Raw genomic sequence first — 13,167 nt, 5'->3', positions numbered from 1 at the left:
TGCTTCAGTGTTGAAAGTTAATTTTAATCTGTCTTGCAAGTTCATAAACTTTATGAAAATGCATCTCTTGAGTCATGATATCAACTCCAACTATTTAGGAAATAAATTCAATCCAGTACCACAGCACAAAGTAAGGCCTCAGAAATGACTGCGGTTGAATCAAGCATTTGATAAAAGATTACAACATTGTATGACATTATGAAATGTTATAAAGTGTTCTGTTTCTACCTTATGATTACCCTTTATATGGATAAGGGGGCATCTATATTTATTACTTATGAATATGACTTAACACGCAGAGATGCAGTGAGCAAATCATCAGCCTGTGAAAACATTCATCTGGTTTAGCTGACATGTTTTAGACACAAGTAGCAGTAGTGTTCAGAGGTTTCAAACCAAACTGCACTTGCCCAGGTGTGTGTGCGTGTGTGTGTGTGTGTTAACGCAGAGAAGCAGAGAAAGGTTGTGCAGTAGGACCCTGGGCTGCAGCAGCAGCAGCTGTAAAGCACTGAGCAGGCAGGAGGGAGGAGCCTGAATATAAACCAAACAGCCCTCCACACCCTGCAGCCTCTGGGAAGTTCCTCCGCATTCCTGCTAAACACACACACACATACACACACACACACACATATATATACATATATATGTGCTGCTGGGAAGAACCACACACTCAGGCTGGGTAAGTGTTTGCAGAGAGTGAGAGAGAGTGGTCTATTTTCTGGAGAACTGCATAGATGTTGTTGTCTTCATATTCCTCTGTGTGTGTGTGTGTGTGTGTGTGTGTCTATCCCAACAGGAGTTTGGAGGGGTGTGGGCCTGCTGTAGGACTGGAGACCAGAACCTCATCATCAGCGCTCTGTCAGGTGTTGTATTTCCCGACACATCCTCCCTTTCACTTTACGTGACTCTCTCCTACTGTCACTGTCTGTTTAAACAGCAGCTCAGTCACAACAGGAAGCACTGAGCCACTTTCATTTCAGCGTCTTTATCAGTTTAATCCTGTCTTCTACGAGTGTCCTCAGGCAAAGTTATACAGTTCAGTTCAGAACAAGAGGAAGTTCCTTTTTTGTTTTTTTAAAATCTGCTGTTAGGCTTGAGTAACCACAGTCTCCTCCCCGAGAAACTACAGGATGCTGATCACTGGGAAATTATGCCTGAAATTAGTGCTTGTTCGGTCTCACATGCAAACTAATAGCTCCCTAACTTATCTAATGTAATAGCTGTTAATGCAAATGCAAAAATGAAAATAATAACTGTCTGACTGCACTCAAATATGTAAATGATGGATTTCTAGTGGTTGGTGGCACACGAAGCTTTAAACAGGGAGCTAAGTTCTGACTTGTTCCGACCAAAATTGTTTTTTTTCCATAACTTTATGGCTGTTAATCTGCTTGTAACAGGATAATACCCTAGTCACGTTATGACATTGAACTAAACTCTGTCCTGTACAGGTTGAGTGTCTCAGATCTTCAACTTTTTCATGTATTTTCTTCCACATTGTAGCATTTAGCTTGTAGCTTTGTCACATAAACTGGGGTTTTACTATAGTTTATATTACTAGCACTTTTCAGTCTTTAGGTTCAGCGTGAGTTAAGAGTGTCAGCCTGTTGGATCTTTTAACTCAAAGCTACACTGTCAAGTAGAAAAAGTGTGAGAATGAGACCATGAGTCTATATCCATGCTAATATGCTCACAGCGACAATGCTAACATCATGTTTAGCAGGTATAATGGTTGACATTGTTAACCTTATTTTAGGTTTGCAAGTTAGCATTTGCTAATTAGCACTAAATACAAAGTACAGTTAAAGCTGATGGGAACATCATTAGCTTTGTAGGTGCTTGGGCTAAAATCATAGAGTCAGACAAATTGAAATTTTAAACTGATGATTATGCTAGGTGAAGAGATAAGCTCAGGGATCATCATAATTATTACAGTTCATGCTAAGAGAGGTCATGAATGTGATTGTTGTCGAGACAAACTGTTTTTGTGAACGTCTTCCCAGCCTCACCATGAGTAAGGCAGGAGGTGATGAAGTTGCTGGCGGCAGCAGCAGTGAAAAAGCCCAGCAGCCGGAGGATGAGACTCCAAGCGGGAAGGTCCCGAGTAAACTGAGCGCGACCACCACCGGACCAGGCTGGACTAAGGTCAGCTGCCCCTGCTGTGTGTCGGAGCAGGTCGAGCCGTTGGTTCTGGTGAAGCTTGGAGAAAAGGTTCGGCCTGAGACGAAGAGGTGGCTCATCAAACTGATTGGAGCTCCTCAGAAAGATGGAGGTAAGGGCTCAAATAACAGTGATGAGCTGCAGGAGTAATGCAGAGATCGGTTTTCTCTCTCCAAAGATTGCCGCCTCTCTAAGAAATACATGCAGCTCAAACATTTATGAGCACTTCTTTCTCTCTGATATTGGAAATCTATTGAACATGAGAGCCACTGTCCAAAAGGTCTCTAGCACTGAAACATTTGATTGCATTTGTGTTTACAAGCCAATTGGCAATGAAGATATAGATTCCATGTAAATGTGAGCCAGAGATGATTTACATCCAACTAGGACTGAAAATATATGACATTAGCATTTTATTTCACTTCATTATTGTAAGAGATCTGTTCATCTCTCAGTATATTTAGCTTAGTTAGCTAACTTAAACTATTTAAGTACCAAAATCTCTGCAGAAAGGTTCTGGATAAAAAAATAAATTTAATTTTTATTTAAATAATTTAATAACACTGGTGGCAAAGTCCAAACAAAAGTAAACACAGATGTTAGCCCTGAGATTAGCGATTGCGGCTAACTGCTCATGGATCAACCAGCTCAGCGGTCGGCGACCCGCGGCTTCATCCCTCTGCTGTGGCTCCCTGTGACTTTGGAAAATAAATAATGAGCATTTCATTTAAATGTATTTTTTTTTTTTTATTTTAGTTCGTTCGTTTTTAAAATGCAATTCTAACTGTGAAGATTGTGGTGATCTTGTAACATTAAAATAAAACGTTTTTAATTTTTTGTCGCTCAAAATATGCGTCACAACCGCCGATGTGCGACACCCGGCGGCAACATTTACTGAGCTTTTCGACCCTCGGTAGGTAAACGATGGATAAATCCAAGAAAAGAAAAGTTTGACAGACGACAGATACAGTCCTGATGTGGACACGCTGTGCGCTGAAAAAAAATCACATTAACCAGATAAAATAAATATTTGAAGTGGCTATTATTTTGCAAATATATTTTTCGCGTTGTTAAGTTCAGGTTGACAGCTGACTGCACGCGATAAAACGATGACGGAGCACAGACGCAGACGGCGTTTTTGGTTCGCTGCAGGTGGATAATTTAAGTTAAATCCAGTTTAATGTGTTTTAAACTACTGTTTATCGTCACCCATTTGATAGCTTTTCTTTTAGCTTTTTATTTTCCTAATTTCCTTCCCTGTCATCAGACATTAATTTGCTGTGGTTCCTTTTCTAGCCTTAGATAGAGTCTTAGACTGACTAACTGATCCTCTTCTCTATACTGGCCCAAAAGTTTCAGGTGTCTTTGCTCCTGTGTCCCACACCCAGGTGCTGCATTGCTGGCCCACCCGGGCGAGGACGCCAGCGGCGACATCATTGCGGTCTCCGCCCCACGCTGTACGTTACTACGAGCCACTGAAGAGTTGGGTCTGTGTAAGCCTTACCGCAACGGGGACATGGAGGCCTTCTCCTACAACGACAGAGACAACTTTAAAGATTCAGGTACAGCAGAGCAGCTTTGAGTGTATTCATAGACACACACACAGGAAGGTCAGTAAAGGTCACAGATTACTTGTTGTTCGTTTAAAACATTTTATTATGTCCCCCGATCTAACAGGAGCATTGTGTTTCTAAGCCATAAAACTGAAGCTTTTCTTATATGTTAAATGTTATAGCAGTAAAACAGTGTCATCTTTGTCTTAAACTGGGATAAATTTCTTCATCCACCTCTTGTGCCCATTAGCCTTGAGTACCTCTTCATAACGCTGTTATTCTCTTTCTCCGTCCTCTTTTTCACTGAGGCTGTGCTCTATGTGGGAGCAACTTCACCGCCAAGCTTCTATGCTACAATTTTAAAGTTGTTTTTTTGAAGTGTGTACTTCATATGGATACAGGTGTGAAGCAATGGCAGCTTAACATCCTCTTACTGCCCACATAAAAACACAGACCACTTGACCTGAGATTTAAGTAAATTTTCAGAGTCAGTAGAGTCGTTGTTGTTATTTAGTTCCAGATCTGATCAAGATCAAACTTTTCTGGGCGTGTGTGATGGGTGTGTCTCCAGGATATGCTGGATTTGGTTGAGCAGCTTTTCGTGGAATACTATATCCAGGTGGGGCAGACCTGTGTACTCTGTCACATGGACAGGTCTGTCCTGCTGCCTTTCATTAGGAACAAGACTGAAAATGTTGTGAGCAGAAGACTCTGATCTGAAGTGAAGATTTAGAAATCATTTAGAAATCATTAAGAGTTAAGTAAATGTATTTGAAGTTATGATCATTGCAGTGCAGTGGAGACAACCTGCATTGTTGTGTTGGATGAAGCTGTTGATAGTGGAGCAGTGCAGTTTGGTGCACTGTTAGGTGAAGGTGAAATTTTGGTTCAGTGGGGAAATGTGTGACCCTGTAGCTGTTCCTTCAGTTAACCAAGATAAATGTCCTTTGTCCATGAAATAAGTGGTGTCAAGACACAGCTCTAGTAGTTGGATGATCTAATCCAAGTTAAGGTTGGTTCTGTCTCTCCAGCTGGCAGCTAAACTGACAGCAAGGTTACCAGTCTATGTGAGGAGGGGAGCACGTTTCAGATTTCTTTTGTGTGTTTGTGTTTATGCATCACTGGTTATAGTCGTGTTGTCTGTATCTGTTCATGTGTGTGGCAGACAAAATGGAAGTGTTCCTGACTCTGGCAGAGCGACAGTACATCGTGAAGTATGAGCTGGACGGTTTGCGAGCTCAGAGGGACCTGAGGATACCCGGACTGTCTGACAGCTACACGCTGCAACACCGAGACAACATCTGTGAGTACTCTTTGATTGTGTTTTCAGATTTCATATCAATATGGAGAATAAATAAACAAATCACTGGTTTTTGGAGTAATGTGAAGACAGGCTACCAGAGAGGGAGAGGATTGTTGTTTTCTGATTTGTTTTTAATTCAATTTTTTTATTGCCTTGAGAAAAAGAAGGAAACACACACACAGTCAGCAGCTGAAGATCACCACTTTGCAGTATAAAGCTGGTATTATTCTAGCTTTTATTTACTGTCAACAAATATCATGAAAGACCAAAACCAACAGTGTGTTGGTCTGTCTTTATCTGACTTCTCATAATGAAAAAATGAATTACAGTCATGATAATGAAGCAACATGACACCCATTAAAATGGTATGCACTGATGTTTTTTAATAACCTTTGGACAACAGATTTGTTTATTTTCACATATCAACAGTCACGTAAATGTTTTTAAATGGAAGACACCACATTCTCATTCAGGATCCAGCTGTACCATGTGCATCTATACGACTGGCTGACCTCTGCTGTTCTTCTCTCCTCACATTCAATCATGAAATTGCTTTACTCAGCATCACTTTCAGTGCGTGTGGTACATATATATATGTGAGTGTATGTAACTGTACATGTATGGATTAGTTATTGATTCATTTCAAAAGTGGCTCTTCTTCACCCATGTTCTAAAGTCACTTTGGTTTGAAAGTGTTGTGTTCATGCCCTGTGTGTAAAACCGAGTGTTGTTGCAGGGCAGAAGCTCGGGTCGGCTCGTGTGATTGTGGACACGCTTCCCCTCCACAATCCGGAGCAGCTGAAGAATCTCAGTGAGGCCTGGTACTGTGGTAATCAGCTGGCTCAGCCACTGGGTGGGTGGAAACATGCATCACTTGGCTGGGTGTGTGATAGCTTCTCAGACAGTGCGTACACTTACATCTGACACTTCTGTCTGCTGATTTATCCAGATTCGGTCAATGGTTATTTCGGAAGCTCTGTGGCTTTCTACTTCAGCTTCCTTGATTTCTACACCTGGTCTCTACTCCTGCCGGCAATACTGGGCCTGTCCATTGCATACTTCTCAGGTAGGTGTGTGGATTTATCATTTTATTTTCGTTATATTTACATGGCATTTATGAAATATTTAGCACTCCAAAACATTATTTTACCATTAAGAATGGAGAGTTTGCAAGCTACTGCAGTACCTTCATCAGAAATGTTATCTCAAGAACATAGTTTTATCCTGTTATCCTAAGAGAACAGCTCTGATTTCGTGATATAGCGAGTTAATTCATTTATGATCTTCAGTCATTAATGCCCAGTCCACAATGCACCGCGCTAAAGGTAACATACTAATGTTTGGATGTTATCGTGCTATCTGTGAGCTGTGTTTTTGAGGATGAGCTGCTTGGCCTTACTTGTAAACTTTGACTGATGGATGGAAAAACAAACTAACTTGCCACAAGGCTCTGTTTTCCCATCCCAGGTGAGGTTCAGAAGGAGATGGTGGATTCCGTCTCTGCTTCAGGGGTCACACATGTTGAACATGACTCAGCGGTCAGCGGTCACATGATCCTGGCCGTGTTCAGCATGCTCTGGTCCACTGTGTTCATGGAGCTGTGGAAACGTAGGAGCTCCTCTCTGTCCTACCGCTGGGGAACCCTGAACCTCGCTGAGCGCTTTGCAGAGCCCCGGCCTGGTTTCCACGGTGAACTTGGGGTCAACCCCGTGACGGGTCGTGTGGAGCCCCTGTTTCCTGAATGGCAGAGAGACCTGCGTATGGCACTGGTGTCGGTCCCAGTGGTGGGGCTGTTTCTAGGTAGGAATCAAGATATTGATTAGCTGCTGTGAGGCGTCTTGTAAAGGATGAAATATCATTAAAGTTTTCTAAAGATCAGCTGAGCAATGAAACATCACATCTGTGTCGGCTGAAGATGAAGTGCTACACAAGTGCATGAAACACATGAAAGCAGAAAATTGTTCTCTGCTCTTTAAAACTGAAAAAACTCTTCTCAGCTCTGCCTCCCTCCTCACCTCTCCTCCTGCAGGGCTGGTGGTACTGGGTATGCTCTGTTTCTACTGGGGAGAGGCCCAAGTGCAGCAGCTCCACAAAGACTGGGACTCCCTTCTGTCTCAGACGTTGCTCTACATGCCGTCAGTGCTTCACATCGTCTATACAAACATGTTAGCGACTGTTTACAAGACAGTGGCACAGTCTCTGACTGAATATGGTAAGTGAGATGGAGGGAATGCCAGAGGGACAATGAAGACTCAGTGGAGATAATATGTATTTTTAATATAATGATAAGTATATGGTGAGCCCTCAGGAAACTGCGACACAGATACAGTAAAGATCTTATTATGTCCTCTTAGAGAACCACAGAGAAGAGTCAGCCTACGAGAAGCATCTGACAACCAAAGTTTTGGTGGTTAGTTCCTTTTCCCCTCTCCTCATAAACAATCTTCTCATATGTGCTAAACAAACCTAACAGGCTGATTTACTTTATTCTTTTATCTCTTCTCCCTAGTTCACCTTCTTTAACTACTTTGCCGTGCTCTTCCACATTGCCTTCTTCAAGCAGGATGTGCCTTTGCTTCGTAAGGTAACAGCTCAGCTCTGTCTTCCTTCAGGTCTTTAAGGTGGTACTCCAAAAATTCTGTATCGCCTGAAACCTGAAACTAAAGCAGTGCTCTTTATAAATAAGCTGATCCTCAGGTGTAAAATCGGTGGAGTGTCCCTTTCAGAATGAGTTGAAATGTGACCAAATAAAGTCAGTGAATGAAATAAAAAACCTTCCACAATAACCTCACATTCATTATCCTCTTCCTCCATCTGTCTGAAGCGTCTAGCGTCTTTGCTGATAGTGACCCAGCTGGTGAACCAGGTGACAGAGGTGGTCATACCCTTCCTGGTGGACCGGTTCATCAGTTCCCCCCAAAGGGCAGAGAGTGAAGATGACCCACAGGAGGACAAATTTAGGAACCAAAGCAACCTTCCTGCTTTCCCTGTGTGTATACAGTATTAAGAATTTCTTGAAAGTGCAGGTCAAGGCCAAACAAACACCTGTTGGCAGAGTACAACAACAAGCTTCTTGTTTTATTTCAGGGTCTGTTTGCGGAGTACATCGAGCTCCTGGTGCAGTTTGGGTATTTGAGTCTTTTCTCCTGTGTGTATCCTCTGACGGCGGTGCTACTGCTCATCAACAACCTAACAGAGATCCGATCGGACGCCTATAAGATCTGCAAACTCTTCCGCAAACCCTTCTTCCCGCCTGTGGCTAACATGGGCGTGTGGCAGGTCAGCAGAAAACACAATACACAATAGGAATGAGATGCACCGAGTAAGTCACACTCAGCCAGTTATGAGTGAACAGCTCATGCCATTGTCCCATTTTTTTCAGACCGCTTTCGAGGTCCTGAGTTTTGTCTCTGTCGTGTCCAACTGCTGGCTGCTGCTGCTGTCACCACGGTTACAGGAGCTGTGTCAGGAGAATGGGATGAGCAGCACAAACATTCTGCTGTTGGCCGTGTTGGTGGAGGTAAGGAGGAGGATGGAGAGATCATTAGTGGGAAACAGATGTAAAATGATCACATCTGTGTGTCTTCCCCTAACGACTTTACCTCCGTGTGTTTATGCAGCATGTGCTCATCTTAGTTAAGCTCATTTTGGCAGTCCTGATCCCCGATGAACCGGACTGGATCCGAAAGAAGAGAGAGCATATTGAGTACACATCCATGCAAGCTCTGAAACAGCAGGTTAAACCCGTCCTCCCATACATTTCATTATTTAACCTTCTGGTGTTCTCCTTCATCAGTGTGGCAATTTTTCTTCCTTCTCTTCCAGAAGATACAATCTGAAGAGTCCTGATTGTGTTTCAGGACCATTGACGTGGTGCTTTGTGTCATGTTGTGCTGGGCTGCTACCATCAGAAGATACAGTACCATCCTCAGTGTTGAGTGGAGCTCTGCAGCAGGGCCCACAGTGCATCCTGCTGAACCCCCACTGCTCCCTGTGTATACTTTTAAAGCCTTACTGCTGTGCTCTCTAACTAACAGGGCGCTTCTGCAATGTACACACTTTGAAATGCACCTTCATATTATTCTACACGCAGACTGCAAGTGCACTTGAAACAGCAGTTACAGGGTGTTTTAGACAGCAAGTGGAATGTATTGGTTATTTGTACATATGCCCTTTAAAAAGATTGTTGCGGTAAAGGAGGTTTTCACATTGTTTGTTCAGATTTAATGAGAGAAAGCTGAATAGCTCTGGTAAAATCAACATGGCCACAGCATGTACAGTCAATATTTAGTAAGGGACGTACAGGAAAGAGTATTATAGTACTCTATTATAGTCTTTCAGGAGTGTTTTTGCTCAGCTCTGCCACCTAGTGGTAAGCTACAGCTGGTGTTCAGGATTCACAACAGGTGGGCTTCACGTGACGTCACGACGCAGCGGCGCAAGGGCGCCAAATTCAGATGGAGGGCAGGAAGTGACTGACACACTGAGAATCTACCCTGTGGAAAAATACCTGTTTTGTGTAGTTTACCGGTGCTCAAATCGTCCCAATAGAGAAAAAGAAAAAAAGTTATTATAGGGTACCAAAAGTAGTCACCCACAAAGGAGAGACATATAAAAAAACTTACAGGACAACGCTGTAAATGGTGGATATTAAACCTACGTCTGCGGTCGGGAGGAGCAGTCTGCTGATCCCCGTGTCTGCAGTGACCACTTCGTCAAAGGTATGTTAGCTAGCTGTAACTTGTGGCTGTGTTTATATCATTAGGTTGTCGCTTAATGCTCATTTACATAGTAATAATTATTGAGTTGCCGGTAGTCTATTACGGACTTCGTTGGGACTTTTTAGGCTGCCCTAGCGTTTTAGGGGACGTTGACTCAGTAGTCCAAATGCTATTTCGCTGTCATGTCATACATTAGTATTTATATGTAGCTGATAAATAAACCCCCTTGTATCCCTGTAAGACGTGTTTGTTGACATTATAGCCGCTATTGCTAGCTGCTAGCTTATACATAACCAGTATAAGAATAAACACACACCCTGGCAAAGACCAAACGATAATCGTCTTGGAGCCGTTTGGTAACAAGGTTGTGGACCCACCCGTTCACAAAAAAAAGTTATATGCCTCCAGGCTTTTGTAGGCTTTCATTTGCTGTTTCGTATAATAAGAGGTCTGAAGTTCGAGATAATTGGTGATCTCAACAGCCTCGATTGTCGGCAAATCTTTAACGTCCGTTGAAAACTCGCTCACCTTCGTCCAACATACTGTTTGGTCAATTGTGTGTAACTCCGCCTCGACACGGGATCTAAACCCGTACAATACGGACTCTCTGCTAATATTTCCTCCATTGGCTTTGACATGTAACTTACTTCCTGCCTTCCATGTGAAGTTGGAGTGATTAACAGAACGGTGCAGTTCCCCTCTGCTGAACATTTTAGCATCTTTCACCTCTTTGTTTTGGTTTTATGGCTTGCAACTTTACCGTGAACTATTTTGGTTAATGTCTCTTAAGTTTGCTTAGTCTGGATAAAAACTAAGGTGAATTAGCTTTTAGTAATGTGTTGTAGTTATTAGGGGTGGAGTGCTGGACTGTTTTCTTGGCCTGGTGAGATATGACATGTTAATTAGTTTAAGAGGCGCTGGTACAGCTGGAAGATTTTTGTGACCTTTGGGTACAGATAGGCTAATTGTTTCCAGTGTTTAATCGAAGTTAGCCAGCTGCTGGCTATAGCCGCAGGGCAGTGTGTACTGTACTGATATGAGAATGGTATCAACCTCTCTGTGAGGAAACAACTAGAATTTCCCAAACTGTCGAACCACTGATTTTCAGTAAATGTTACTGAAGTTCACATTCATTTTTATATTAACTATTACAGTTAATGGCTTACACGGCAAAAGTCATATCCTAATTTTACTTTGAACAATAATGTCTAAATTTATGAGAAACAAGTTTGTTTCTGATTGAACAAAAAAAAAAACATGTTTTACACTAATTCCACCTCCACTGATGATACTGTCCTTTCCTTATTTTCCCTAAAGTAATCTCACAATGGCTATAGAAACATGCTTAACATCAAATATAATCTATAAAGTTAACACGGTCAGTTGTGTGCCAGGATATAAGATTTGCATTGAAAGCGATGGGCAGCAACCAAAGAACTGTTTTCTGCTTTGTTAATAGAAATATATTATTTTTTTAATGTGTGGATTTTAGTTTTTACTCACTCGCCTAAAAGAGTGACTGCTCATGTTCACTGTGTTGCAATAACTAATTCATCTTATACTCTAACAGTTTACATTGATGCTCTGAGTGTTATTTCATTGTTCACTCTTCACTGACAGATTATGACTTAATATAATGAATATGCAGATGAAGCCACTGGGGAAGTCCACCCTTCCTTTCATACTTGCTGAACAGTGATGTATTGTTCATTATATAAGTTATTGTTCTTAGGAGTTAGTATTCTTTACAGCCACCAGGAGGCACTGCACACTTCTCATTTTATTCAACATGCAGCTTTTCACAGGCCCTGGTGGCTGATTCAGCAAAGAGTCAGATGGATGGTGAGACGTCCTCAGCTGGCTGCAGTTGTACACTTTCACTCCTGACATTAAGCATAAACCTGTGTCTGTGTGTGTGTTTGTGTTTGTGTGTGCGTGCACTGTACTGAGGACTTGTGATGAGACAATGAAGATAAGCTTGTAGATAATCTGGTCCTCGGATCAGGATTTCCTGTCAGAGACAGAGGTGACAATGTTTGCTAGTTGTCCTAAAATAAACACACAGAAGGAAACTGGTTGATTGTTAAGTTTGTTCTTTCAGAAAAGAATTTTCATGTCATGAAGTCATGCTGAGCATTTTACACATTTACAAAATACTTGAATACTAAAATAATATAAAACAATTGTTAATTGCAGCTTCATACTTTACAGGTTAAAGATACAATTATATAATGTAAATACTAATATAATATTGACAGGAGCCGTTCTGCTGCATACTAACTATTGATAAAGTACATTTTCAAACCTCTGTAAGTTTAAATAAGATTTTGAATTCAAGCCTTTCACTTCAGATGGAGTATTTTCCATTGTGGTACTGCAGCTTGTACTAAAGACTCTGAATACTTTTCACACCATGATTGAAGTGCAGTATTATTACAGTTCTCTGGCCCACAGTGTGTTGGGAATTTAGTCAGTGCACGTTGTTATTCAGCTTCCTTCATCCTCACATCCTGCTCATTATCATGTATCAGAGTAGCATCTCCTGAGGTCCTGAAGGTGGAGAAGGATGGGTGGATTAATACACTGTGGGGCAGTGGTGGAAGAAATACTCAGAAGCACCAGTACATACTATTTTATGCTCTTTTAAAATGAAAGTCTGGAGGTAGAGAAGGTGTGTTAATCGCAGGGTTGGCAGATTAACCCCCAAATGTTTACGGGTCCTTGAGCTTTAACAGTACAAAGCATTTTATACATTTATCATATGTCTACATCTTTACTTGAGAAGTAACTGATGAATAATTGTAATGGAGTGATATTAATATTAATGTTTCCTCTGAAGTAAGGTGGAGTACATGTACAAAGCTTTGTGAAGACCAGGATATTTAGTTTATGTGTATTTAGTGTATGTGTCTGTTAAATAAACACACTGAACACATCCATCTTTTTGATTTAATCCATTTTAATAAATAAATACAGAAAAATAAGTTCATGGCTCCATAGAGATGTGGTCCTAGTTATAATGCAGGTCAGTAGACACAGACACACTGAGGAGAGACAGGCTGCAATCACACAGGAACAAATAATGGGATTTTATCCCTCTTCTGCACAGATTTTATGCTTCCACGGCTGATGAAATATGAGCAATTAATCAGATTTCACGTGACATCCGCTCCTTATATAGGCACAGACTGGCCGCTGACAGGTCACGAGTGAAAAATCCAATTTGTTGTACCCATGAAGCTGCAGTGACTGACAGGAATAAGCTCTGTTTACTGAACTATGAGAGGAGGATGTAGCATATTGTACAGCTTTGGCCTTCTGTTACTCTACAAAACCTAACACTTCATGTCCGAGGTTCAAAAGAAGAAAAACGCAGCATGTTATGTGAAAATACAGGAACACACAGAGGCATTATATGGTAAAGTAATAC

At 41.6% G+C, this 13,167-nt stretch overlaps 1 protein-coding gene across 2 annotated transcripts; it reads left to right on the top strand.

The window, feature by feature from the left end:
- The first annotated feature begins 547 nt into the window (after window positions 1-547).
- On the top strand, window positions 548-12,614 carry ano10b (anoctamin 10b). Of its 2 annotated transcripts, none has more exons than XM_041037699.1 (16): window positions 548-679; window positions 797-863; window positions 2,004-2,272; window positions 3,549-3,722; window positions 4,879-5,016; window positions 5,753-5,869; window positions 5,966-6,082; window positions 6,484-6,816; window positions 7,046-7,228; window positions 7,371-7,426; window positions 7,526-7,600; window positions 7,841-8,005; window positions 8,104-8,295; window positions 8,399-8,536; window positions 8,637-8,753; window positions 8,842-12,614. In XM_041037699.1, the coding sequence occupies exons 3-16, from the start codon at window positions 2,011-2,013 to the stop codon at window positions 8,863-8,865; spliced, it is 2,091 nt and encodes a 696-aa protein (XP_040893633.1). In that variant the 5' UTR covers window positions 548-679; window positions 797-863; window positions 2,004-2,010; the 3' UTR covers window positions 8,866-12,614. The 2 variants fall into 2 exon arrangements, with proteins under 2 accessions (XP_040893633.1, XP_040893632.1); XM_041037698.1 differs by having other exon boundaries at window positions 5,966-6,086; window positions 6,464-6,816.
- Window positions 12,615-13,167: the final 553 nt, after the last annotated feature.

This window comes from Toxotes jaculatrix, chromosome 5, assembly GCF_017976425.1.
Source record: "Toxotes jaculatrix isolate fToxJac2 chromosome 5, fToxJac2.pri, whole genome shotgun sequence".
NCBI lineage: Eukaryota > Metazoa > Chordata > Actinopteri > Toxotidae > Toxotes > Toxotes jaculatrix.
The sequence above is the reverse complement of the archived record's forward strand: the minus strand, read 5'-3'. Positions and strand labels throughout refer to the sequence as shown.